At 52.2% G+C, this 24,114-nt stretch overlaps 1 protein-coding gene across 1 annotated transcript; it reads left to right on the forward strand.

Moving 5' to 3' along the window:
- Positions 1-2,825: 2,825 nt before the first annotated feature.
- MAT1A (methionine adenosyltransferase 1A) lies at positions 2,826-20,199 on the forward strand. The gene is made up of 10 exons (XM_059169749.1): positions 2,826-3,109; positions 3,193-3,538; positions 7,321-7,398; positions 8,194-8,316; positions 11,134-11,246; positions 11,497-11,640; positions 15,774-15,992; positions 17,085-17,267; positions 17,562-17,695; positions 18,247-20,199. Exons 2-10 carry the CDS (start codon positions 3,445-3,447, stop codon positions 18,347-18,349), a joined length of 1,191 nt encoding a protein of 396 aa, XP_059025732.1. The 5' UTR covers positions 2,826-3,109; positions 3,193-3,444; the 3' UTR covers positions 18,350-20,199.
- The last annotated feature ends 3,915 nt before the right edge of the window (positions 20,200-24,114 follow it).

Raw genomic sequence — 24,114 nt, forward strand, 5'->3', positions numbered from 1 at the left:
TGGCCCCACAGCCTTACCATCTCTTTACTGCCTTTAAAACGCTATAATATCTTTGGGGTCCAGCTCAGATTCTGCTTTTTTCTGTGAAATCTTTCCACATTTTTTTCCCTTCCTTTCCAGAATAGTCTTTGTATATGGAGTGCTTATTTGGATTTTTTTGCTGAACCAAAGTCACAAATCATTGAAGTGGCCTAAAATTTTAAAAGACTGTATAATCTGAATCTATTTATCTTTCTTTCATAAATAAATTATTCGTGTTCTAGAATGATATATGTAGGAAGAGTTTGTGCTTAAATTAATGAGGGCAAAAGTACTAAATCTTTTGAAAATAGTCCATGTGATTATTATGCCATTTAGATGGTTAAGGGAGTTTCTCACCAAAGTTGGTAAATGTTTGCACCTAAAAGCTTTTAAGAAGTGAATGTGCACTCCACTCTGTATCCAGAGTCATCAACACTGCGTTACCTCTTGTCGGTGGTATAGCCATCAGGCATAGAAGGTGCAGGAGCAGGCCAAGGGCATCGTCTGCCCAGGTGCTCTCCACGAGCTACCTGGAGTCAGGTGCCATCAAAGCCTCTTCATGAAACTGGTCAGTGTGGCTTACACACAGCCATTTGCTTTGTGTTTAATATTCATTTGGTATTTTATATTTTAATATCACGTGTAAATCTGACCAAAACGATAATTTGTTTTCAAAGCCAAGTTTCTTTAGAGGTTTGTCAGCAGAGCTTCAGAGTTGAAGGTTGTTGCATGGAAATGAAATCAACTGTGGGCCTTTGACACATTGAATTGGACTTAGGTAATCAGTGGGGCTTGGGGAGGGAGAGACATTAGGACAATTCATGCGTAAGGGACAGCATGTGCGTAAGGCAGGCTTTAATTTGAGTTCATGATAGCCAATTCCCTCTTGGTTCAGTTTTCTAAGTCAAAAAGGGGCAGATTGAAGCCACTGTTCTAACTCTTGGTGCAAATGCAATTTTTTTTTTTTTTTTTTTTTTGTCTAACTGGTAACATTTACTATAAGAGAGAAATCTTTTGACTGATTCAGCATTGCTTTGGTCTTGCATTTTATATTTATACATAAGAAAATCATATGTTATGTACATAGAAGGCACTTAAGTAATATTTTATTAAAGTCTTACTATGCACTGGCTCTTTGCTCAATCCTCATCCTACCTGAATGACCACATCTATTTCTCACAATGATGCTGTGAGGTCGGTAGACATTTAACCTGCTTTACAGTTGAGGAAGCAGGAACTGAGAGGTTGGGAAGCCTTCTCCAGGGTGGATAGTGGGTTAGAGGCCAGACAGGACTCCAGCCCTGAAGCCCGCACTCCCACCCACTGTGTTCTGTGTGCTGCTTGTTAACATCTGTGGGCTAAAAGACTATAAGGTGGCCTAGATTGAGTGGGGATGTCATATGAGACTCACACATAAGATGGGTACTGAACTTGGTGCTCCCAGATCCTTCCCTCACTCTGAATCTGTGTCCAGACTGCAGAAGCCACCTGGTTATCTCCCCCAAAGCAATACTTCTCTGTATGGGACATGCCCATTTAGTCATTCTGGAATTCAGGGAGCAGTGAGAGAGCTTTGCGCTCTGACTTCTTGCCAGCTGTAGGACCTTGGTGAGTACTTGCTACTTAAACACCATCTTGCTCTTACAACAGAGTTAAAGCATAATGGCCATAGTTCTAGCTGCTGGGCTAACCTAGGTCTATAGTTCACATTAAACATTAGCTCATATTGCCTCCAGGTTTGAAACCAGTGTACCCAGAAGAAATTTACAAAGGGACAGCGATGTTGAAATATTTTAAGTGCAAACAGGAGGAGTCCTGGCTTCTGACAAGGACAAGGCTATGTTGTCTAAAGTCCCTATTTGATCCTCATTTTTCTGTCCTTTCTCAGTGGCCTTTTCCTCTCTGGACCTTCAGCAGTCTTGTGCCTGAGCATTCCAGCTCCTTCTTTCTTAAGTGCCTCTGATGAGATGTGTATATGTAAATTCTCTTACTTCATCCCAGAAGCGGTCACTTTAATATAGTTTATACCTGGAGGGGTAGTGCTGCTACAGCCAACCAGCACTCCAGATTTGGAGCACCAGAGAAAAATTTTTAAATGCTCACATTCTGAGTATAGAGGGAATTGGGGTAGCAGAATTGTTAGTGGGGGCTATCGCATCCCAACTTTTGCTTCCCACAGCCCAGCATTTGGTGCACAAGCCTCTGGCTGCTTACATTTTATTGCCTTCTAGTGGGAACTGGTTTCTCCACCCATTCTCACTGTGATCTCAATCCCCTACCATTGTGCTAGCCTGAGGATGCAGCTAGATCTGAGGGTAGGAGACAATGAAGAGATAGAGAGACACCGCCATTTAGTGCATGACTTGGCTAAAATGTGTAAGCCTGTCCACATTCCTTGGTCAAAGCAAAAAATGTGCGGGAGTCCTACGAGCAGGTGTTGACCAGGTGAACAGGACCAAATAGGTAGGTGTTTAATTTATCTTAGGGGAGCTTTGGGAACCTGAACTCTGATAATTTCCCTGTAATGAATCCGTCTCTTAAGAGTTCCTTTCCCAAAATAGCATTGTCTTCTGTAACCTGTCCAGATACTTCTTAACGTCTTGCTTGTCAAGGTGACTGCCAGCATGTGAGAGACGTTGACAGTTTAGGCGATTTCTATTAGCAGAAAAATATGGGCTCAAAAGCTTCTCCTCTGAATGAATGTGTTGTGTAACATCTGAGCTGACTCAGGATACAGGTGCATGCTTTAGCTCTGAGAAGGTAGAAGGAGGAGGAGAGCCCGAGCCAGTCAAGGTGTGGGGGAGGAAGGCCAGCACCCAATAGAGCAGGTCACCCTGTGTTGCAGGCTTTGCCTAAACCGTATCTCTGGGAAAGAGTACCTGGCTGCCTGTTTGTATCCCTGAGTCACCACAGACCCCATACCTCCAACGTGGTATGTTAACCTTGGAGCAATATGGAGATTAGCTGCAGAGCTGAAGCAGGTCCCAAAGGAGCTTCAGTTCTGCAGCATCTACACAGCCTTCTTTTCCACACACGGACCAGATGCCTGTGCTTGGGACGTCCGAGCTGACGACTGGAATCCCTCAAGGTAAGAAGAATCCCCTCCCAGGAAATGGACTCCTCCAATTTTCTCACATGATTATTCAGGCACTTTCACTTTTCCATATATAGGAGTCACTCAGGAGCAAGCTGTGACCAGTCAGAGGGAGTGACACAGCTGCGCCAGTCCCTCCCTCCTCACCTTCCTCTCATGTGCTCTCAGGCTGGTCGGCAGAAGTGAGCCCTGTGGCTCTGCCAAAGACAAGCCTGTTGGGTTTACAGAAGGAAAAAAACCCAACAAAACCAAAACCCCAAACAAATCTCAGGCAAAGTCACAGCCTGAAATCGGTACCCTGAAGAAGCTGAGTGGAGAAGCGTGCCGAGATGAATGGCCCGGTGGATGGCTTGTGCGACCATTCTCTAAGTGAAGAAGGAGCGTTCATGTTCACCTCAGAGTCGGTTGGAGAGGGGCACCCGGGTGAGTAGGTGGTCGTGGGCTCATGGCAGCTTCTGCCAGGGGAGTCATTTTACCAGAGGCCTTAAAGACAGTTTGTGTTGGTTACTCTGCGGGACCTCTGGAGGTGCGGTATGAGGCATTTTTCATTCTATTAGTTTGTAGTTTTGTAAAACAGCCACTGAGTATGAACTGGGAAGTGTTCAGGCAATGAAGCCCAAGGCTCGCTCTGTGCCCGCCTCCAGCATCTCCACGTGATGGGGCTACAGCAGAGAACATCCCCTGGGTTGACGGAACATAGTATACGGGGGACGTGTGTCATCAGATATCCACTTTATATATTTTTTTGGTGGGGGCGAGAATAAAGCTTTATTATCAGTGAGCGACTTAAGTCAACAGGGAATGTTCCTGTGGACAAGACTACGGTCACTGAGTTTTGCATGTAAGGCACATGCAGGCTAGGCATGAACAGCACATTCTAGTAGTCGCTGAGATAGATCACCAGGTCCTGAAGGCCTCAAGTGTGTTAGCTGAGAGAAGTACAGGTGACCTCCTGAAGAGGAAGAACATTTGAGCAGTTTTTGGTGTGGGGGGAAGTGGGAGAGGTTCGCACACATGAGCAGCGAGGCCCATGATCAGAGCCTCAGGCTGGAGGTCAGTGGTTCTCAGACCTCCATGAGCATCCGCTTCCCCCGGCAGGCTTGCTGGTGTACAGTTGCATACCCACCCCCTGAATCTCTGATTTAGTAGGTCTTGGTTGAGGCTCAAGATTGACGTTTTCAATAAAGTTCTCAGGAGATGCTGCTGCTGCTGTGGGAAACACATTCTGAGAATCACTGTTGTAGAAGAATCCTAGGGCTAGACACATTGATTTATGACTTTTAAGCACTTCTTCAAAATTCATTTGAACATTTGAAGTTACGGTAACTTATCACCAAGGCTGTCTTTTCTTCCTGTTCCTCATCCACTTTCTTTCATACTCCTAACTCAGCTTTCATCATCTCCTCACCCCACTCCTTCCATATGCTTTAGCCAGTGGTTCGCAACAGGGGGCGATGTTGCCCTTTTCCCCTAAGGGCATTTTGTATTGTCTTCCTGAAACCAATTTTTTGGTTGTCTGACAGAACTCTACGTGAGGGGTAGGGGGTGCTCCTGATCCTTAGTGGCTGGAAGCCAGCTAAGCTTCCAAACATCCCGAATGCCCAGGACCCTCCCCCTGCAACAAAGAATTTTCCAGCCCCAAATGTCAACAGTACCGCTATTGAGAAACATTGGCTTACATTGAGTTTTGTAGGTGACTTAGCTCAATTCAAAACAAACAGCCTCTTTCATCATGCACAACTTTATAAAGTCTCTGGGTCTACAATGCTTGTAACCTTGGACTTATTTCCACGTGTAACCCATGAAGACCATATACGGGTTAGGAGAAGGATTTACCCCACTCAGAGGATGTGGGCACTTGACACGCAGTGGCCAGTGGTCCCCTTGTACATACAGCAGTACGCTCAGTGGACAGAGAAGAAAAATTCTAGCCATCCAGTTGGCTGTTTCGTCCACTTAATGGTAGCCTTTCAGTTCGTCTGACTCTCCTTTCTCTTGCCACGAACAATGAACTGTCCATGTAATTCAGCTTCCCCTAAACCTTGGTGATGGCTTGCTTGTCATTCTAGCATTGACTTCTTCTCCACCAGGAGGGTGATACCAATGCTTTTCCAACTTCCCAGAAAAGCAGCGATAGGCTACCTTAAAGCTACTGAGCGATAGTGATAGAAATTCCAAAAGCCTAAAGAAACAGTACAGAAAGGGCCTCCTTAGGCATTCCTTTAGTCTGTGGAGCTATCTTAACACTCTTGCTCAGCTCTAGGGTTTCTTTTGGTTTTTTGTTTTTTTAAAGATTTTATTTATTTATTTGACAGAGAGAAATCACAAGTAGACGGAGAGGCAGGCACAGAGAGAGAGAGAGAGAGGAAAGCAGGCTCCCTGCTGAGCAGAGAGCCCTATTCGGGGACTCAATCCCAGGACCCTGAGATCATGACCTGAGCCAAAGGCAGTGGCTTAACCCACTGAGCCACCCAGGTGTCCCGCTCAGCTCTAGCTTTATCCCTAATACCCCTTATCCCACCTCCCTGGGTGGACTGTGGACATGTGACCTGTGTCCTTGAAAGAAACAGTCATCCACGGCGGGCACATGGGCAGCCCTAGCAGTCCTGACAGGTGGGCCTAAAGGGATATTTTAGCATCAGGCCTTCCTTGGTAGGGATGTGTGGAGGCAGTGGCCTCAGATAAACCTAGATTTACTGTCGGCTCTGCCGCTGGCAGGAGGTTGCACAGAGAGCCTCAAGGTGTAGGAGCATTTCCCCAAGGCAAGTTTAGAGGATGCACCTTGAATGGCAGATTAATATTTTTTCAAAAAGATTTTATTTATCTTTTTGACAGGAATAGATCACAAGCAGGCAGAGAAGCAGGCAGAGAGAGAGGTGGAAGCAGGCTCTCTGCTCAGCAGAGAGCCCGATGTGGGGCTCCATCCCAGGACCCTGAGATCATGACCTGAGTCGAAGGCAGAGGCTTAACTTAACCCACTGAGCCACACAGGCGCCCCGCAGATTAATATTTTAAGTTGCATTGACGTTAACATTTTAAGTGATGTGCTTTTGAGAGCAGAATCACTTGGTTCTGGGTCTGGGTCCTTAATATGAAAACTGAAAAGCAAAAACACAACAGAAGGACACAAGGAAGCTTCTGGAGGTGATGGCTATGTTTCTTACCTTGTTTATGGTGATGGTCACATAAGTGTATTCACATGTCCAGACTCCCCAAATTATATACTTTAATTTTATGCAGGTTTTTTTTTTTTTTGTATACCAATTATACCTTGATAGAGCTGAGAAGAAACCCTTATGACTCTACTAAGAGCAAACTCATTGGATATTTTAAACATTAAATGAGATATAATATGTGTAAATAGATGTCACTTTTATTTCTGAGTCTGTGAACATTGGCAGTTCACCCAACCCTCACTGCACTGAGGGTCTGCAGGCTCAACCATGTAGAGTCCTTAAGGCAAGTAGTGGAAAAAGAAGATCAAATCCCAGCTCCTGCTGAGCCATTGTCAGTCCCACCTTGACTGAGGTCAAACCCAGCTAAGAGGACAAATAGCCTTCAGGAGGCTGCGCGACCGTGGGCATGATCCCAGAGCTGCTTATGAAAATGTTCTGCAGAACAGGAATGATGTGTAGAAGCTCTCCTCTGGAATTCCTGGGGGTGGGGTGGTGGATTTGGGCGTAGTATCGTATACATAGCACACACAGCTTCTAGAACCTGCGGCGCAATGTATCTGTTGTCCCATCTGACTTTACGTGTTGGCACCTAATCTTACCGATGTTGTTAGCTGTTTTAACTTCTATTTCTAGGAGGTTTCTAGATTTTAGACTTAAAGGGAATATCTTGAGGAGTGAGAGGCTTTTTAGTAGGAGAATATGTGTGTGTGTGTGTGTGTGTGTGTGTGTGTGTGTGTGTGTGTGTTGTGTCTCTGTAAGTGAATTGCTTTAGTCTCTTAGAACTGATTTTGGAATGTACTTCTTTTTTCGGGAACGCCTTGAGTTTATGTAATATAAATCATCCAAAATTAGGCAGAAAGGAGAAGAAATAAAAATTTCAAAAAGTTTCTAATTTTTTATATTTAAAACAGTATTCTCTTTGGTAGATATATTTGATATGTAAACTTACCAAATACCTAATTATTTTAACATTTCAGTTTGTTATACCTGATACTTCTGTGATTCTCATACATGTTCATTCTTGTGCAGATAAGATCTGCGACCAGATCAGCGATGCCGTGCTGGATGCCCATCTGAAGCAGGACCCCAATGCCAAGGTGGCCTGTGGTGAGAAACGCCTGCTCCCTCCCTGCGGAAGACCTCATGGGCTGGGCTTGAGCTCTTTGCCTGTGCCTGTGCCAGGGCTCTCGGCACAGTGGGGGTCAGGGACCCCAGCACCTGGGGGGCTCCCCAATGTGATCATGGGTGCAGCTGAATTGGGGCCTTGGCCAAGGTCACAGGGCAGGGGTGCCTGCATGGAGACCAGAGCCTCACTGTCCTCCCTGTGCACTGCCCAGATGGCTCCCTCCCTCTCCAGGGCTGCCCTAGCCCCTGCTTGGAGCCCCGCAGGGACCTGCACCCTCGGAGGGTGGACCTCACCCCAATAGCTTGGTGAAGAGCCAGTGAGATGGTTGGTCCTCCTTGCTCTCAGGATTTCAGCCTGCGGTGCAGTGTCATCAAAAAGGGGTGGGCGAGGCGTCCTGGACGCCAGGGCATGTTGGACTGCATTCCTTGTGACAGCCACCTACCCCCATCATCTCACTCTGAGCCACACGGCAGTCCCTAGAAGTACTGTATTTGGGTAGCAGTTGGGGAAGCAGACTGAGAGAGGTTAAATAAGTGGTTCGAGATGACACAAGCAGGAGGCGCTCGCTGCGAGAGTGAGGTGTGACCCATTCTGTCCAAGGTGCAGTTCTCCGGGCGGCTCTTACATGTGCTCAGCCCTTCTGCTGGGATGTACTCTGTTTGTTAGCTTTAGTCTTTTATTTCCAGAATTTGTGCCTTGTAAGACTCTCCACAAGGGTCTGGGAGGGGCTCCCCTTGGCTGGCTCGTGGCCACCCACTTTCCTCCCTCTCTCGCAGAGACGGTGTGCAAGACGGGCATGGTGCTGCTGTGCGGCGAGATCACCTCCACGGCCACCGTGGACTACCAGCGGGTGGTGAGAGACGCCATCAGGCACATTGGCTACGACGACTCCGCCAAGGGTGAGGTGGGGCCCTGGGTTTGAGACGCGTGGGTGCCCCGACGGTGTGTCTGAGCTGAGGCTCTCGGTCCTCGGTGAGGGCAAATACCCCCGGGAAGAAAACATGCCTAGGCCCGTCTGGCAGGGTCAGGGGTCAAAGTCTCTGGGAACAGCATTGTGGTCCATGTGATGGCGTCCAGTTGAACTAGCCCATGTCTGTCCGTCCGTCTGTTTCAACTCTGTTCTTCTTGGTGCAGGCGAAAGCTTTGAAAGAGAGAAGCACCCACCGAGGAGACGAGCTGCCCCCTGCTGGGGACGTGTCCTTTTTCATTGTTTGAGCCCTCTGCTGTACTCCTCCTGCAGATGAGGAAACTAAAGCTTGGGAATGTCCACCCTTTGTGTAAAGCGACAGCCAGCAATTGGCTGCCTGTGTAGACCCCTGTGCTTTCTGCTTCTCATGATAGAGAAAAAGTCAACTCTGTCTAGAAGTGGTAGCTATGGCAGGTGAAGGGAGCAGGCTGGCCGAGGTGGGCTCCAGTGCCAGGCAGTGTTGGGACTTGCATTCCAGGAAAGGGACACAGGCCCTGGCAGGAGTGAGGAGAAGCTCCGCGATCAGGGGGAGTGACATCTGGAAAGAACAGGAGGGTCCAAAGCAAATTCCAACATCTGAGACAGGGCAGGATGGGATGGGGCTCAGCCTGGAGTGGCCTCAGAGGACCGCCCACAAGAGCCAGAAGCCGAAGACCTGTGTGCACGGACATCCCAGCTACTGGGTCTTTAGGGCGACGTGTGCCACCGCTGTGGTCAGGGCAGGCTGGAATGAGGCAGTGCACACCTATGAGTGGGAACCCCTCGCCACTGCAGGTGCGGACACAGAAGCTCAGGGCAGCCACCTTCTGAGCTGCCCAGAGCACTCCCTTGAGCACGTGACAGTTTGGGGGGACTGTGTTGGGAATCAGCAGGAGGAGGACCAGTGAGCATGGGCAGAATCTCCCAGTCAGCACACGAGGGTGTTCATAGAGGAAACACTGTTCCCAGGCAGTAGCTTCCCGACAGGCTACCTTGCAGAGCCTTCACCCCGTTCCACAAGGAGAAGCCAATGGTTTACATTTGTGTAGACCTTATTCAAGAGTGAGTCTTGTTCTGCGCTATGCAGAAGGGAAACTTCCCAGAAGGCCATGTCTTCTAGAAAGAGTGAAGCAAGCGAGAGGCTAGCTCTGCTGCTGGCGGAATTTCTGCGTGCCCAGCTTATCCCGGTGCCTGTACCCATAGGAGCCCGCGCAGCGTGGCAGCTGCCCTAGCGGGGCCCCAGGCTACCTGCCCCTCACTGCTTTGGGCTGCACAGTCGCTGGGCAGCTGCCTTTCCGGGCCCTGCTCCTCTCCCCTTAGTCCCCTGAATTCCCAAAATTTGTTTCCAAATCACTTGGAGCGCTTGATGGATTTGCAGTACTGAGATGATTCACCGTGATTAGGAAAAATGCAAAGTGTTTAATGCACAACGGTGAGTCCTTGGCAGCCCTCTAAAGATGGTTCATTGGTTTGTGTGTTCAAAAACATTTGCTGGGAGCAGGAAGGTGCAAGGGACAGAGGCTACCTGATGTTTCCAGGGTTGGGGTGCTGCCTGGCATTAGATGATGCGGTATCAGGTGCCCAGTGGCCAGTCAGTGGCACAGTGCGCAGTGACGGAAGGGAGAAGGAGGGACGGTCCAGGGGCGTTTACTGAGAGCTGGTTGGATTTGGGTGTGTGGGGATGGGGAGTGGGAGGAGGAGTGTTCTGCACAGAGACATAAAGTGGAGGTAGAAAAGCGAGCCACGCTGAAGGCTACACCCAAGTGCTTGGCTGGGGCCGTTCAGCGGGGAGGGGCTGCGTGGAGCTGAGGGACTGCGTTCTGCTTCATTTGGCGGGAGGTCCCCACGTGAAGCATGCACAGGAGCAGCAGACTGGATCTGGGTTGGCTGGTTGGTCGGTTGTAGTGAGCTCACGCTGACAGCCTGGATAGAACCGACTGGCAAGAGAGTGGCAGCTACTCAGCCTGCCACTAACACTTGACCTTGTGGTGGGGCCTCTGTGAGTTTCAGCCCCTCATTCATGCAGTCCCCATGACTGAGCCTGGCAAGACCCGAGGACTGACAGGGAGATGAGTGTGCTGTCCAGGTGCAGCAGCCCCTCCCCGGGGCTCCTTGGGCTGGGCTGCCGCCCCCCAAACCTCTGCGAACCAGTTCTCGGCCTACGGCCCTTTGCTGGGGAGAACAGCCTCCATCTCCGTGCCTGACCTTTGGGGATAGGGGGGATGGGGCCTCGGGCTCCAGCGGGATGCCTTTTCCGTTATCCTCCAAGCCGTATGCATAGCTTGGGATCAGAGGACTCTATCTAGGTCTGGGAGCCTGTCTGGGTAATTCCTGTGCATTATATGTGTCCAGTATATTCAATACCTGCGTCAGGCACATACCTGGGCTCTGGAACTGCAGTGATGGAAGGTGATTTTCAGCCTTGTCTTAGAAGGTGCTTAAGGGGTCAGGGCCAGAGTGACCCACCTGCTCTTCAGCCCGAGCAGCTGTAGCTCTGGTTTTTATATAATCTGGGTATAATTTAATATAGTAAAATGCACTGTAGAGGGGTTTTTTTTGACTTAGAGTTCTGGATGATGGTATGGGAAGGGTACATGGGCTTCCCATCCCTGGGCCTCAGCTTTGAGCCCGACCGACCACAGCTGGTTATAGACCACCCACCTCAACACCAGATGGTACATGAGGAGCTGAGCAGTCCACCAGGAAGCTCACAGCCACGCTCTGCCTGACCCGTCCCCCCGCACTGAGGCCCACTTTCCCTTCTGCTTAGGCTTTGACTTCAAGACCTGCAACGTGCTGGTGGCTTTGGAGCAGCAGTCCCCAGATATTGCCCAGTGTGTGCATCTAGACAGAAATGAAGAGGATGTCGGGGCCGGGGATCAGGTAAGTACACAGGGAAAATGGGCGCGGTGTCAGGTCGTGGGAATAGCACTGTCTCTCTCTGCCCTGGCTCAGACTCCGAGGAGGAGCTGGCCGGGAAGGTCACAAGCACTGGATGGGGTGATGTCCCGTGTGGGTGGTACATGCACGAGGCACCCAATACACCCGAGAGTGCCAGTCAAGTGTTCGATCGGAAGGACGTTACCACCGTCTAACATGGGCCTTGCTCGGCCGGCCCTCTCCCTGGCTGCAGGGCTTGATGTTTGGCTATGCCACCGACGAGACAGAAGAGTGCATGCCCCTCACTATCATCCTCGCTCACAAGCTCAACGCCCGGATGGCGGACCTCAGACGCTCCGGGGTCCTCCCCTGGCTGCGGCCTGACTCCAAAACTCAGGTGAGCTTCCTCCTCTCACCTCCCACGGAGCCCCAGACACCCCCTTCCCGCACCCCGTGGCCCTCTTGATTTCATGTCATCACTCGGATCAAAATGTTCAGTCTGGACACTCAAGAGTTACTGATTGTGAAAAGAACTCTTTGTTTGAAAACTCTTCAGGTCTAGATGTTTTCTCTCCCAATTTTATTATGAAAAATGTTTAAAATACAGAAAAATAGAAAGAGCAGTTCTAGATCTTTCTTTGTTGCCCTCTTAGCATATATTGACCCTGGTCACATGACTCCCTGCTCCCTGCCACATGGTGCTTGATCGGTTTCAGACATCGGTCACTGTCCTTCCAGCTCCACAGGTCTCCCCACCTTGAGCAAGGACTGAACACCGAGTTGTCAAGGGCTGTCTGTGTCTCGCTATGACTCTTTACCCGTTTCCCATAAAAAGGCTCTCCCTTTGCTGTTTTGGACTCCCTGTCGCCTCGGGCTCTGACCTCGCTGCTCCATGTGGTAGGGAAATCCTCACCCATGTCCACATTTGAAGGTCGACCGTGATGCAGGTGTGGACGTGGAGGCCCCCAGTCTGCCCCCTGTTTCTGCGTCCTGCCTAGTTTAACCCTGGTGACCCTGCTGGCCCCTTTCCCAGAGCTGCCTTCCCAGCGCCTCCTTTGCCCTCCAACAGGTCCTGGGCCCTTCTTCACATCCTCTCCCCCTCCACCTGCACTTCTGCCCAGTTTCCACATGTCCCTCTCAGTGTCCTGAGCTTCTGCCTGCCAGGTCTCTGAATCGGCAGCTGTGTTTCCCATCCACCCTGTAAACACCTGTGCCTGGGAGCCATCATGTGTGGCCTCCGTGTTGTCTCCTCCACAGCTCAAGGGAGTGCAGTGGTGTCCCTGCCTCCTGCTCAGTGCCTCCCCACCCCCCATCTCCACCCTGCTTTGCTCTGAGCTTTCCCCTGAGAGCATCTCTTCCTCTCCAGCCTGGTTCCCAAGGCCAGGATCCACACCAAGGATTCTCTCTGCCTGGAAACACCCCTTAACTCCCTTTGGACTTTAAATTTCTTCTTCTTCTTCTTCTTTTTTTTAAATTATTATGTTCAGTTAGCCAATATAGAATAGAATCCTCTGTAGTTTTCTGCTTCCTAAAGGGGGACAGAACCCTACTTGTTATTCTGGGATTCCAAGCCTTTTATGGTCTCCCAGTTTTACCTTCCTCTACCTCCCCTCCCCCAGGCTGCTTAATCTGGCTGATTTCACTCCTGTTCCCCTTATTTCTAGTGCTTTGCACCTGTGCTCCCACCCTCCACCTTACATGGAATCTTCTCAGGTCCTCCCCTCTCCATCAGTGGCCCGCAAAGCTCCCACCTCCTGTGGCTTTCCCTGGTGGCTGCCACCTGACGGGGCCTTCTCTTGTTCCTGTAGTTGGAATCGGGCCCACGTGGTTGTGTGGCTCAGCACAAAGCACGTGACTGTCCCGTTATCCCGAGGTGCATCCTTCTCGGCCCCGGTGGGAGGCCGCACAGGGCAGAGGTCGCCGCTGGGCTGAACGGGGCAAGGAAGTGCACTTGTGGCCTAAAGCAAACCCTTCCTGATGTTCTCCAAGGGACCCCTAGGTGGGAAGGGGAGCCATCAGTACTCCTCAGGGGTGCTCCGAGGTTGTGGGGCAGGGGAGCTGACATGCAAAGACTGGTGAGATTGAAAGAGAGGGGCACACAGGAGGCACTGGGGCACCTGGGCCCGTCCTGAGGCAGAGCAGCGCTACAGTGGAAACTGGGCTGGAGATTCTCAGAACACAGAATCGTGGAACAGGGGTGGGAGGAAGTAGAGCTACAGGATTTTCCTTTTCCTTGTGTGGCCGTGAGGCCCGGGGGCACCCCCATGGGACCGGCCAAAACAGGGAAGGCCTGCATCATCCCGCGTAGTACTTGGAGGCTCCCAAGTCCACGATGGGAGCTGGGGGGCCAGGATGTGCTCTTCTGAGGGCTCCCTTCCTGCAGGGCTACCCAGAAGCCTCTTATTGCTACCTGGACATGGAAGTCCACCTCACTGACCTGCTGCAGGGGGGCTGAGCCCCTGGCAGCACCCTCGTGGAGGTGCGGGGGTGCATCGGCCCCGGCCAGCTGTCCCACAGTCCCGCAAGCAGTGCCTCCCCGTGAGCCGTCCTGGGTCAGGACCGGTTTCTGGGCCGGCTCCCGAGCCCGCTGGAGAAGGGCTTTCATGACCTCAGCACAGTGTTGACTGTGAACAGGATGAGTCTTTCCACCTGAACAAATGCTTGCTGCTGATATGAGACTCGAGTGGCAGTGTGGACGGCTATTTTTATACCTGGTCAGAATGGTGTTTTCCATGGTGTGTTTTTCCCCACATCTTGCTGACATGGTGAGATAAGGGACGCACTTGGAGCTCTTTGCCCTGCCCCAGTTGTGTGGCTCTACACGGAAGCCCAGGGCTCACGGCTGGCCTAGTGGGACGTCCAGGGAGCAGGCGAGGGGGGACGACGGGCCCTGCAGCTCCTCAGGGCAGGAGCCTTCTCCTGGGCCTGATGCCCACGCAGTGGGTCTGGTCCCAGAGCCGGTCACAGGCCTCCCCTCCTGGGAGCCCCCACCACAGATGTCCCTGTGCCCCTGCCTCTCGTGCTAGGATCAGATGTCACGTGGGCAAGGCCCTTCCTTCTTCTGGACTCCACCTCGGGCTTTTCGAAGCAGGCAGGGCACAGAGTAGGAGCTGGAAACAGGCCCAGTACTTGGTAGATAGCAGAGGGCCCTTGGGCGGGCAGAGATCCTGCCACAGGCACAGCCCCGGGGAGGCACTGTTGGCTGTCCCATGGTCCTCTCAAGCCCTGGCATAAGAATAGTGTTTCGCCTGGCAGCCGGTGTTGCTACCAGGGCCATCTGGCCTAGCTGCACTCCTACGGGCCCCACACACCCCAGGCACCCCCACCCCCCACCCAGTGTGTCCACAATGCCTCGGGCGGCACAGGGGCCTATGACTCCCGAGTGTCCCTCCATGCCCTGAGTGGCAGCCTTCTGCTGGGCAGTGCCCCGGCTACCAGGCCACACAGCCCCAGGGCTAGCAACCGCTTCCCCCACCTTGAGGCGGTAACTGCTTTCCCAGGTTCACCTGCTGTCCTCACTGTCCCCCTCCCTCTCGCTCTGTCAGCCTGGTGTGCCCAGACCGCAGTCCTTGGCCACCGGTCAGATCAGGCTGTGACATCGGCCTCTTGTGCTCGCTGACGGGTCAGCGTGGCCCCGGGTCTGTGAAGGAGGATTTTGTCTGTGCTGCTGTGGGGATGACGCCAGCTTTTGGATGGGTCAGAACAGGGTTGGCTTTTTGGCTTTTATCTGACTGCTGTGTGACTTCAGACAAGTTGCTCCACTGCTCATACCTTGTTTTTCTCAATTGTAAAGTGGAGATAAGAATGCCAATCTTGCTGGGATGACTTAAATAGGACTCAGCAGGGCCCAGAACGGGTGCAGCACTGATGCAGTTGGGTAGAAGGGAGCATCACACTGCTCACTTCCAGGGGTCCTGCACGTGGGCTCCTTTCTTCCACAGGCTCTCAGCTTTTCCTTGCTTGAGCTTAGATACCCAGATGGCAGTCATGCGGGGCTTTTTGCCCCCTCAGTTTCAGCCAGCCTGACCTGAGTCCCTCTTACCCTGTCCCTACAGCAGGCAAGTCCCCTGGGCCCATACACTTCCAAAGCTCCTCCCCTGAGGGGCTGGGTCAGGCGGACGCCTGTGCTTCTTGGCAGGAGCCAGGATATCTTGGTTCCAGGCCGTGGAGGGTCAAGAGGGGGCTTTGGCCATTTGGACATTTGTTGGTACCCAGTGCCCTCTGAGAAGTGGGGGAATCTTGTTGGGTCACAGATAGAGGAGAAACTCTGTAGCCCTGAGTCTCTAGGGGGCACTAATAGGGATCCAAGGTGGGAACTACTTATGCCTCATACCCAGTCATCCCATACTTAGCGTGGGGCCGTTACTCAAATATGAGAATATGTCAGATTAACTTTCCCGGAGGCCCTTGGAGAGGACAGGAGCCCCCCTGCCCCCTACCCCAACTTGGCTCCCGGGAGCCTGATAGCGATGTGTCCTCAGCTCAGGGCAGGAACTTACCGTGTCTCCTCCTGCTCTTGTGACCCAACAGGTGACAGTTCAGTACATCCAGGACAATGGCGCTGTCATCCCTGTGCGTATCCACACCATCGTCATCTCCGTGCAGCACAATGAGGACATAACCCTGGAGGCCATGCGCAAGGCCCTGAAGGAGCAGGTGATCAAGGCCGTGGTGCCCGCCAAGTACCTGGATGAAGACACCATCTACCACCTGCAGCCCAGCGGGCGGTTTGTCATTGGCGGTCCCCAGGTGCGCCCTTGCCTCTGAGCAGAGTCCTGATTTGTCCTTGTTACTGGGTTGCTCACCTGCCCAAGCACAGCAGAGCGGGTAGCTTTGCATGGCTCAGCCACATCTGGCCTTGGACAAAACACGAGCTCAGCTCTCACTCGTGGGGCTGGTTGTGTGCACATCAGTGCGTGCGGAATGACATGTCCCCAGGACTCTCCCACCTAGTGCGGCCTGGCCCCCCGCCCCCCAGTCATACTTGCCCATGCTGCTGCCTCTCCCAACTCACCATTGCAGGTGATGGGCCTTTCCCAGGGGGTATTACGGAGTTTTTGCCACAGGTTACCTTAAACTCGTGTGCAGCAGGTGTTTCGATGGGGACCCCTACTTCCCCCTTTCTTTCTCTCTCCCAGAGAGAGGAAGTAGGGATTGGGAGAGCTCCCCAGAGAGGCTACTGACCTCTGCCAGGCGGTCCTTAGCTAGTTCTGTGCCCGAATGTAGTACAGGGACATGGCGTAAAAGAAAGGCAAAGCTTACTGTCATTTCCTGTAGGACTTCTCAAAGCCTAGATGTGCCAGTGGGAATTGTGGATCTCAAAGCCTGGGTGTAGAGTACGCAGTCTTTCCCCAAAGCCCTGAATGTGGAGCCCCTGCCCGCTAAGGACATGGTGATCGCAGCACAGAGCAGTGACGTGAGGAAACGGGCCTCATGGCCTGTGCTGGGTGCCACCAGCCAGGGCCACAGTCCGGGGCGTACCTGTCACAGCACAGCTCCCTCCTGCAGTTGGATTTTTCCAGCATGACTGTCTCACAAGAGCAAAGCCTGAAGTAGGCTCTGGCTGAGGTTCCAGAGAGCCTCTGGCCCATCGTCTGCACTTGCTGATGGGGCTCTGTCAGCTTACCTGGCTTCTGTAATGGGTCAGTGACTGAACTGAGGTTAGAGACCAAGGTTTCCAGCTTTAGGGACAGGGAAAGTTTTTTAAAAATGCCCACAGGCAGCCTCAGGGAGCCCTTGCCACGTAAGTCCAGTGGCCCTCAGGGTGCTGCCGTGGTCTCTCTGCCCTGCCCTCTTGGCACTCTGGTTCTCATCTCCTCCTTGTCCCCTTTCCCTATACAGGGGGACGCAGGCGTCACTGGCCGTAAGATTATCGTGGACACCTATGGAGGCTGGGGGGCACACGGTGGCGGGGCCTTCTCGGGGAAGGACTACACCAAGGTGGACCGTTCGGCGGCATATGCGGCCCGCTGGGTGGCCAAGTCCTTGGTGAAAGCGGGCCTCTGCCGGAGAGTGCTGGTGCAGGTGCGCGGGCCCCACTCCGAGCCTCCCATCTTGGCCCCGGGTGAGGACATGCTGGGCTGCTGGGAAGCCCACAGACTTTGCCAAGGGCTCTGGGGCACGGACCCTGAAAACGTGAGGGAGGTGGGAAAAATCTTCAAGGAGAGAGTCCTCTACAGAAAGGGCTGCTCCCTGTGAAGGTGGTGGGGATTCTTCTAGGCAGACAAGGCTGGGGAGCACGTGGGGCAAGTGATGGGTGGTCCAGCTGCCTGGAGAGGCACAGAGCCTTCTGTCCCTGACGCTGCTCTCTTCTGGAAGGTTTCCTACGCCATTGGTGTGGCTGAGCCACTGTCTATTTCCATCTTCACCTACGGAACCTCTCAGAAGACAGAGAGAGAGCTGCTAGATGTGGTCAATAAGAACTTTGACCTTCGGCCCGGTGTCATTGTCAGGTAAAAGCGCCACCCGTCCCTATCAGACAGGCCCTTCCTCCTCCCTCACGCAGAGGCTCAGCTCTGCTGGAAGAGAAACAGAAGGACTTTCAGCCTCTCCAAAGCAGGAGGACCTCCAGGCTTCTGGCCCAGCATGACACACCCCCCAAATGCAGGATGCCTGCTTTCAGGCTGGAGGAGGCTGGCCTGGAGACGCTGATGGCAGTGGGGCCATCTTTGAGCAGGTGGGGGGTCATAGGAAAGCAGTTGTAGGGCCAAATGCTGAGTGAGCCAGCAGGTCTAGTCCCATCTACCCTTGTGTCTAATGCCATCCCTGCTTTCTGGAGCTTGGCCATGTTACAGGGCTGCACCAGGCCAGTGGAGTGGAGAGGAGAGGAGTGAGTCCAGAGTTCAGATTCTGGGTCCTGGGTGCGTCTGGCTGAGCCTGTCTCCTAAGGGCCAGTGACTCCCTGCAAAGATCGTCACACTGTTAGTCACTCCTGTGTTCAAAATTCAGAGAAACTCTGCTATTTTTCCACTTAAGGTGACCCTTTCCTTTGCTGACTATGCAGGGATTTGGATTTGAAGAAGCCCATCTACCAGAAAACGGCGTGCTACGGCCATTTCGGAAGAAGCGAGTTCCCGTGGGAAATTCCCAAGAAGCTTGTGTTTTAGAGCTGGTGGGAGTAGGGCCTGACCTGGCTCTGGAGGGGTCTGGGTGGCCTGGTTCCTCTTCTTCAGGATCCCAGCTCTCACATGTCCCAGAACACAGGGCCCTGACTGCCCTCCCAGGGTGTGTCTCCCCCTCCCGCAACACGAGTCACCCCCTCCTGGACCAGGCCACACCCTGAGGGTTAGCCGGGAGCTGTCATCACTGTGAATGGCAGGAGGCTTGCTGGTGCTGGGAGTCGCACCTCCTCAGGAGGGTAATCACAATGTTCCCCTGCTTTCCTCTCAGACCAAGGCCATGTTAATTTAGTGGAAAAACCACCCCTGTCAAGAGTAAATCCCCTCACTCACCGCCCTGTGAGTGGCCCGCTCCTCCATCACAGGTCCCAGGGAATCCTGGGCGGGCCAGGTCTGCCCTTCACATCTGAGGCCCGTGCTCAGAGCCAGGGCCTTCCCGGAGGCCCCCTGGGTGAGGCACCTGGCCGGGACAGGAGCAGGGCTGACCTCTCCCACATATCCACACTTGCGCGAGGGACAGAGCTGATTACTGATCTCATTTCTTCTTCACTGCAACATGATGGGACGACACCACACCCCCACTTCTATAGAGGGAAACTGAGGCACAGGCTACCTAGGTAACTTTCCCAAGGTCCCACAGCTACATGTCAGGACCTAGACATGAGTCCAGGAGCTCTGACTCAGGAACCCATACGCACCCCCTGCCCCCTGCCAAGCCCTGTTCCCACCTCGTGCCAGATGCAGGCCCGAACAACAACAAAGCAGATTTGAGATGAAGCTTTGTGTCTTCTTCCCTGAAGACCTGGTGTTTCTGCGATTAGGGGATTAACCCCTGGCTCTCGGTGAGCCCTGGGCAGTCATATGCAAAGACAGGACAGAGACGCAGCTTGTCCTAGCTCAGGGGGCCAGCCTTTCAGATGGAGCACCAGAACCCTGTGTCTTTCAAGTCCTTCTCTCTCTTTGGCCTCGTTATCTGAGTGCCATTGGAATAAGTGGGTGAGCCCCTCAGATGCCCCTTCCAGGGAGGCCAGGGGTGAGGCCCGAACATGTGACGTTAAATAGTGACCCAGGCGGCATAGCTGAAATCCCAGTGGTAGACAAGTTGGCTGGGATGTCCTGAGGAGATCCTGCCTTTGCCAGGTGGCTGCTGGGCCATGGTACCCACGGGGCCTGAGTGGTCCTCAGTGTGCTGGGATCTTGGAAGCTGCACAATCCCCTGCCTTTCCATCCCTGGCCAGCACTTCCCACCCTATCTGTCCTCAGCCTGGGCCTCTGACAGCATTTCTGCCTTTTCCCTAGCTGCCTGGACCACAGGCTCAGGTAGGGCCCCCTGTGGGTCCCAAGAGAACACTGGAGACTGGGCTTCTTCCCAGGGCATGTGGTGCTGGTTCTGGCTGAACGGGCAGCCCATGAAGCCCCATATGGGGAGCAGACAGTCTGCATTGGAGCTTGGGGCCCAAAGCACAAAGACCCGAGGCTCTTCTCTTTCTGTCAGAGAAAAGGCAGCTCTTCTGGGAAGGCAAAAGAAGCCCGAATTTGCATCTAAGCCCAGAGCTTGTGTCCACTCTGGAGTCTCTGATGTGTCTGTGGGAGTAGGTCACCCAGCAAGTCTCAAGCTCCTTCCAGGAGAGGGGCTGCAGGTTTGTGGACCATGAGTTCCTCTCACTCGGGCCGCATTAGAAGTCAAAATTCACGATGGTGTACTTTCCCCACCCCCTAAAGAAACAAGATCTTTTGGGGGGTCAATATTGTTTATAAGAAACTGGAATCTTCATTGTTAATAGTTCCTGCTAGGACAGGATAAATAAAACAGAATAAACAGTCCTTCGTGAATCAGACTGGAGGAACAACTACTCTATGCTTAGTTTTTGTCGGCAAACCTCCAGACGCCCCAGCTCTGAGGAGCATTCCCCAGCCCTGAGCAAAGGGGGTACCCCCTGCTCTGTGTTTCCCTGCCCAGGGCCCCCTGTTCCTGTCTGCGTGGGCTTCTCCACCAGAGATGAAGGCTTCTCATCCCCAGCGACTGCGTTGTCACCGTGTCTATTTATCCCTCACCACACCCGCTGAGTTTCATGGGGAGAACCTGAGGCCCAGGGGGTGAGGAAGGTGACGCAGGCACCCGGCTGGCAAGCAGCCCCCCGACTCCTGAGTGCACATGCTCCGTCACCACGTGCTACTGCCCCGGGGCCTGGTGCCCTCCCTGTGGACTACCTGCAGCACGACTGTCATGAGGGGGCCCCTCCGGCCATGCTGTCCCGTGGCCGAATCAATGAAGTCAAATGAAGGAAGTGCAGGAGGGTTTTGGTGTGCAGAGAGATGAGCTCTGTAATCCCCTGTTCACACGCTGTGTGAGGAGAATTCACAGGGGACATTTGGATTAGCAGACTGTGGGAGCAGAAGCCCCTGGAAAGGCAGTCCTAAGAGTGCATGCAGCAGGGTTTGAGGGGTGGGGGGCTTTCTGCACTGTGTCCTATAAGCAGGCTCTGGGGAGAGGACCCTGCTCTGGAGAAATGTCTGGGTCCAGGCTGAGGGGAAAGCCGCATGAGGAGGCTTTGAGACGGCTGGGTGCCAGGAAGGGCAGAAGTGTGGCCAACACCTGGGAATGTGGCAGCGGCGTGGAGAAAGCCAAAGGCCACAGGCTTGCATGAGACAGTATCTGTGACTTGGGCAGATACTACAGGGGCCATGCAGCGACCTTGCCTGAGAGAGAAGGCAGTGAAGGAATGGGTTTTATGGACACCAAAGGGCAAATGATCAGAGAGAGCAGAAGGAGAAGCCACTTCTGAGCCACAAAGTCTTTCATGAAGCCCTCCAGTGTCACAGTGTTGTGGAAGTGGTGAGAGACATGGGTGGGGGGGGGGTTAGTAGGACAGTGAGGTGTCCTGGGAAGTCAAGTGGAGATGGTGTGTCTGGGGCCAGGGAGGGCTCACCTATGAGCAATGATACTGATGGGTTAGATGATGGAAGGCCTCAGGGGTCCAGGGACTTCAGTGTGCGGAGATGGGTGGTGGCTGGGAACAGGAAGAAGCATTACAGCCTCTTCTTTCCACCCCAACTTTTAATCTGTTGGTACTTCTACTAGACTTCTACTAGACACTGAATAAATTTCAGGATGCATGACTAAGACATCACTGTCCCATGTGCCTGCCCAGTGTCCATCTGTCCAGCCTCATTCTGGGCTCCACTCCCTGTCACCATAGTCCAGACTCCCCCAGCTTCTATGGCTTCCTTGAACAGGCCCAGCTCATTCTTACCTCAGGACTTTTGCACATGCCATTCTATCTGTGATACTCTTCTGTCTTTTCAAATGGATGCTCCATCTCATCCTGGAGGTTTCAGAAGAAATTTCTGTCTTTCTGAAAAACCCCTTCCTTGTAACCTCCCATTTGTACCCATTTTTAGTTTCTTGTTTAATATCTAACACAATGTGTAAATACGTATTTCCTTGTTTAAACCTCCCTGGGGCCCACCCCCTTCATGAGTCTTCCACACCCACCCTCCCTTCTCTTCATGTAGTGGTACCTCTGCATCCTTCCAACCTCAGTTTACCAGTCACCCTCCAGAAGGACACTCTCAAACGTGCTACATAAATTATGCCCACCGCCATCTCTATCTGCTCCTGGGCTTCAAAGGCTGCCATGCTTTATGGACGTCAGTGCTTGCTTTTTCATGCCTGTTGCTTCCACAGGACTTGGAATTCTCGAGGTCTTACCTTGTCGGCTCCGTTTTGCCGTTTCATACCTGGATCCAGTGCAGGGCTTGGCACAGAGGGGTAGCTTGTTGTAGTCAGATCAGAGAATGGATTCTAGGTGTGTCTGTCTCTCCTGCCCTTGAGCTCTCCTTAGCAAAGAGATCTTGGAAGAGATGAGGATCCTGCTTGCCCTCTGGCAGTTTCTGTGCCAGGCTCAGGTGCCCAGAGATACAAATTACAATTTTCTTTTTTCTTTTTTTTTTTTTTTTTAAGATTTTATTTATTTATTTCTTTATTTGCCAGAGAGACATCACAAGTAGGCAGAGAGGCAGGCAGAGAGAGAGAGAGGAGGAAGCAGGCTCCCTGCTGAGCAGAGAGCCCGATGCGGGACTCGATCCCAGGACCCTGAGATCATGACCTGAGCCGAATGCAGCGGCTTAACCCACTGAGCCACCCAGGCACCCACAAATTACAATTTTCAAAAGAATTTTTTTTTTAAGGCACCCCTTAACATGTAGTGTTATGACTGTAAGGACTTTTTAATTTATTTGTTTGTTTGTTTTTCTTTGTGTGTTTGTGTGTGACAGAGAGCACATGCACACGCAGGGGGAGCAGCAGGCAGAGACAGAGGGAGAAGCAGATTCCTCACTGAGCAGGGAGCCAGATGAGGAACTCGATCCCAGGACCCTGGGATCATGACCTGAGCCGAAGGCAGACACTTAACCTAGGCCTCCCGGGGGCCCCCAGTGAGGACTTCTACAACAGTCACTTGGCATTTTAATCTTTCAATACAAGATGTAGACATGGGATGACAAGATGACAAGCCCCATTTTCTGCAGAGAAGCCCGAGGAAGGTGACACTGGGCAGGGAGGCAGTCAGGACGGGCAGGAGAGAAGTTGGTCTGAAAGGGATTTTAGAGGTGGCAGAAGCCAGAGAAGTAGGGAAATGAGAATTAGAATCAGCATCTCAGCAGTGGTGGCTGTGGTGAAAGGCTTGGGGTGGGGAATTTAGAAGAAATTTTTGCCTGTGACAAATTCCCTGGAGTATATGTGATGCAGACACAATGTGAGAAGCAGTGTGATGCAATAAGATATGCAAAGAGCCTAAGTGTCCATCGACAGACAAATGGTTAAAGATGATGTGGTACAGATACAGGATGGAATATTACTCAGCCATGAAAAAAGAAGGACATCCTACCATTTGCAAAAACTTGGATGAACCTTGAGGGCCTTATGCTAAAATAAGTCATGCAGGGGCACCTGGATGGCTCAGTTGGCTGAGCAACCAACTCTTGCTTTCAGCTCATGTCATGATCTCGGGGTCATGAGATCGGGTCCCACATGAGACTCCCTGCTTAACAGGGGATCTACTTGAGATTTTGTGTCTCTCCCTCTCCTCTGCCCCTCCCCCTGCTCATGTGCTCTCTCAATAAGTAAATAAAATATTTTTAAAAATCCAGGCAGAGAAAGACAAATGCTCTGTGATATCATTGTATGTGGAATCTTAAAACACCAAACTCGTAGAAACAGAAGAGTGGTTACCAGAGGCTGTGAAGTGGGAGAAATGGGGGAGACGCTGTACAAATGAAACAAACTTCCAGTCCAAAGATGAGTAGATTCTAGGGATCTATTGCACAGCAGGGTGCTTATAGCAAGTGTCCTTGGAAGTTGCCAAGAGACTAAATCTTAAATGTTCTCATCGCAGCCCAGAAATGGGTAATTATGGGATGTGTTGGAAGCATAAGCTAGCGCAACAGGGGTGATCACTTCACAACGTATAGATGCATCAAACCAGCATGTTATTGCCTTAAACTTACACAATGTTACATGTCCATTTTATCTGAAAAAAGCTGAAAAAAAAAAAAAAAGAAAAGAAACGGCAGGATGACAGACACCTGGTCCCTGGGCTGTGAGGTCTCCTGCTTTCTTACCATGACACCTTCATGAGGGAGGTTTTGAGGAAGTAAAGCAAAGGGGCTGTGGTCTGGGTGTAGCTCATGGCAGCTCGGGAAGTCAAAAAATGTGGGTTCGGTAAAATTCAGTGGGAAGCAGGAAACAACCC

Source organism: Mustela lutreola, chromosome 4 (assembly GCF_030435805.1).
Source record: "Mustela lutreola isolate mMusLut2 chromosome 4, mMusLut2.pri, whole genome shotgun sequence".
Classification (NCBI taxonomy): Eukaryota; Metazoa; Chordata; class Mammalia; order Carnivora; family Mustelidae; genus Mustela; species Mustela lutreola.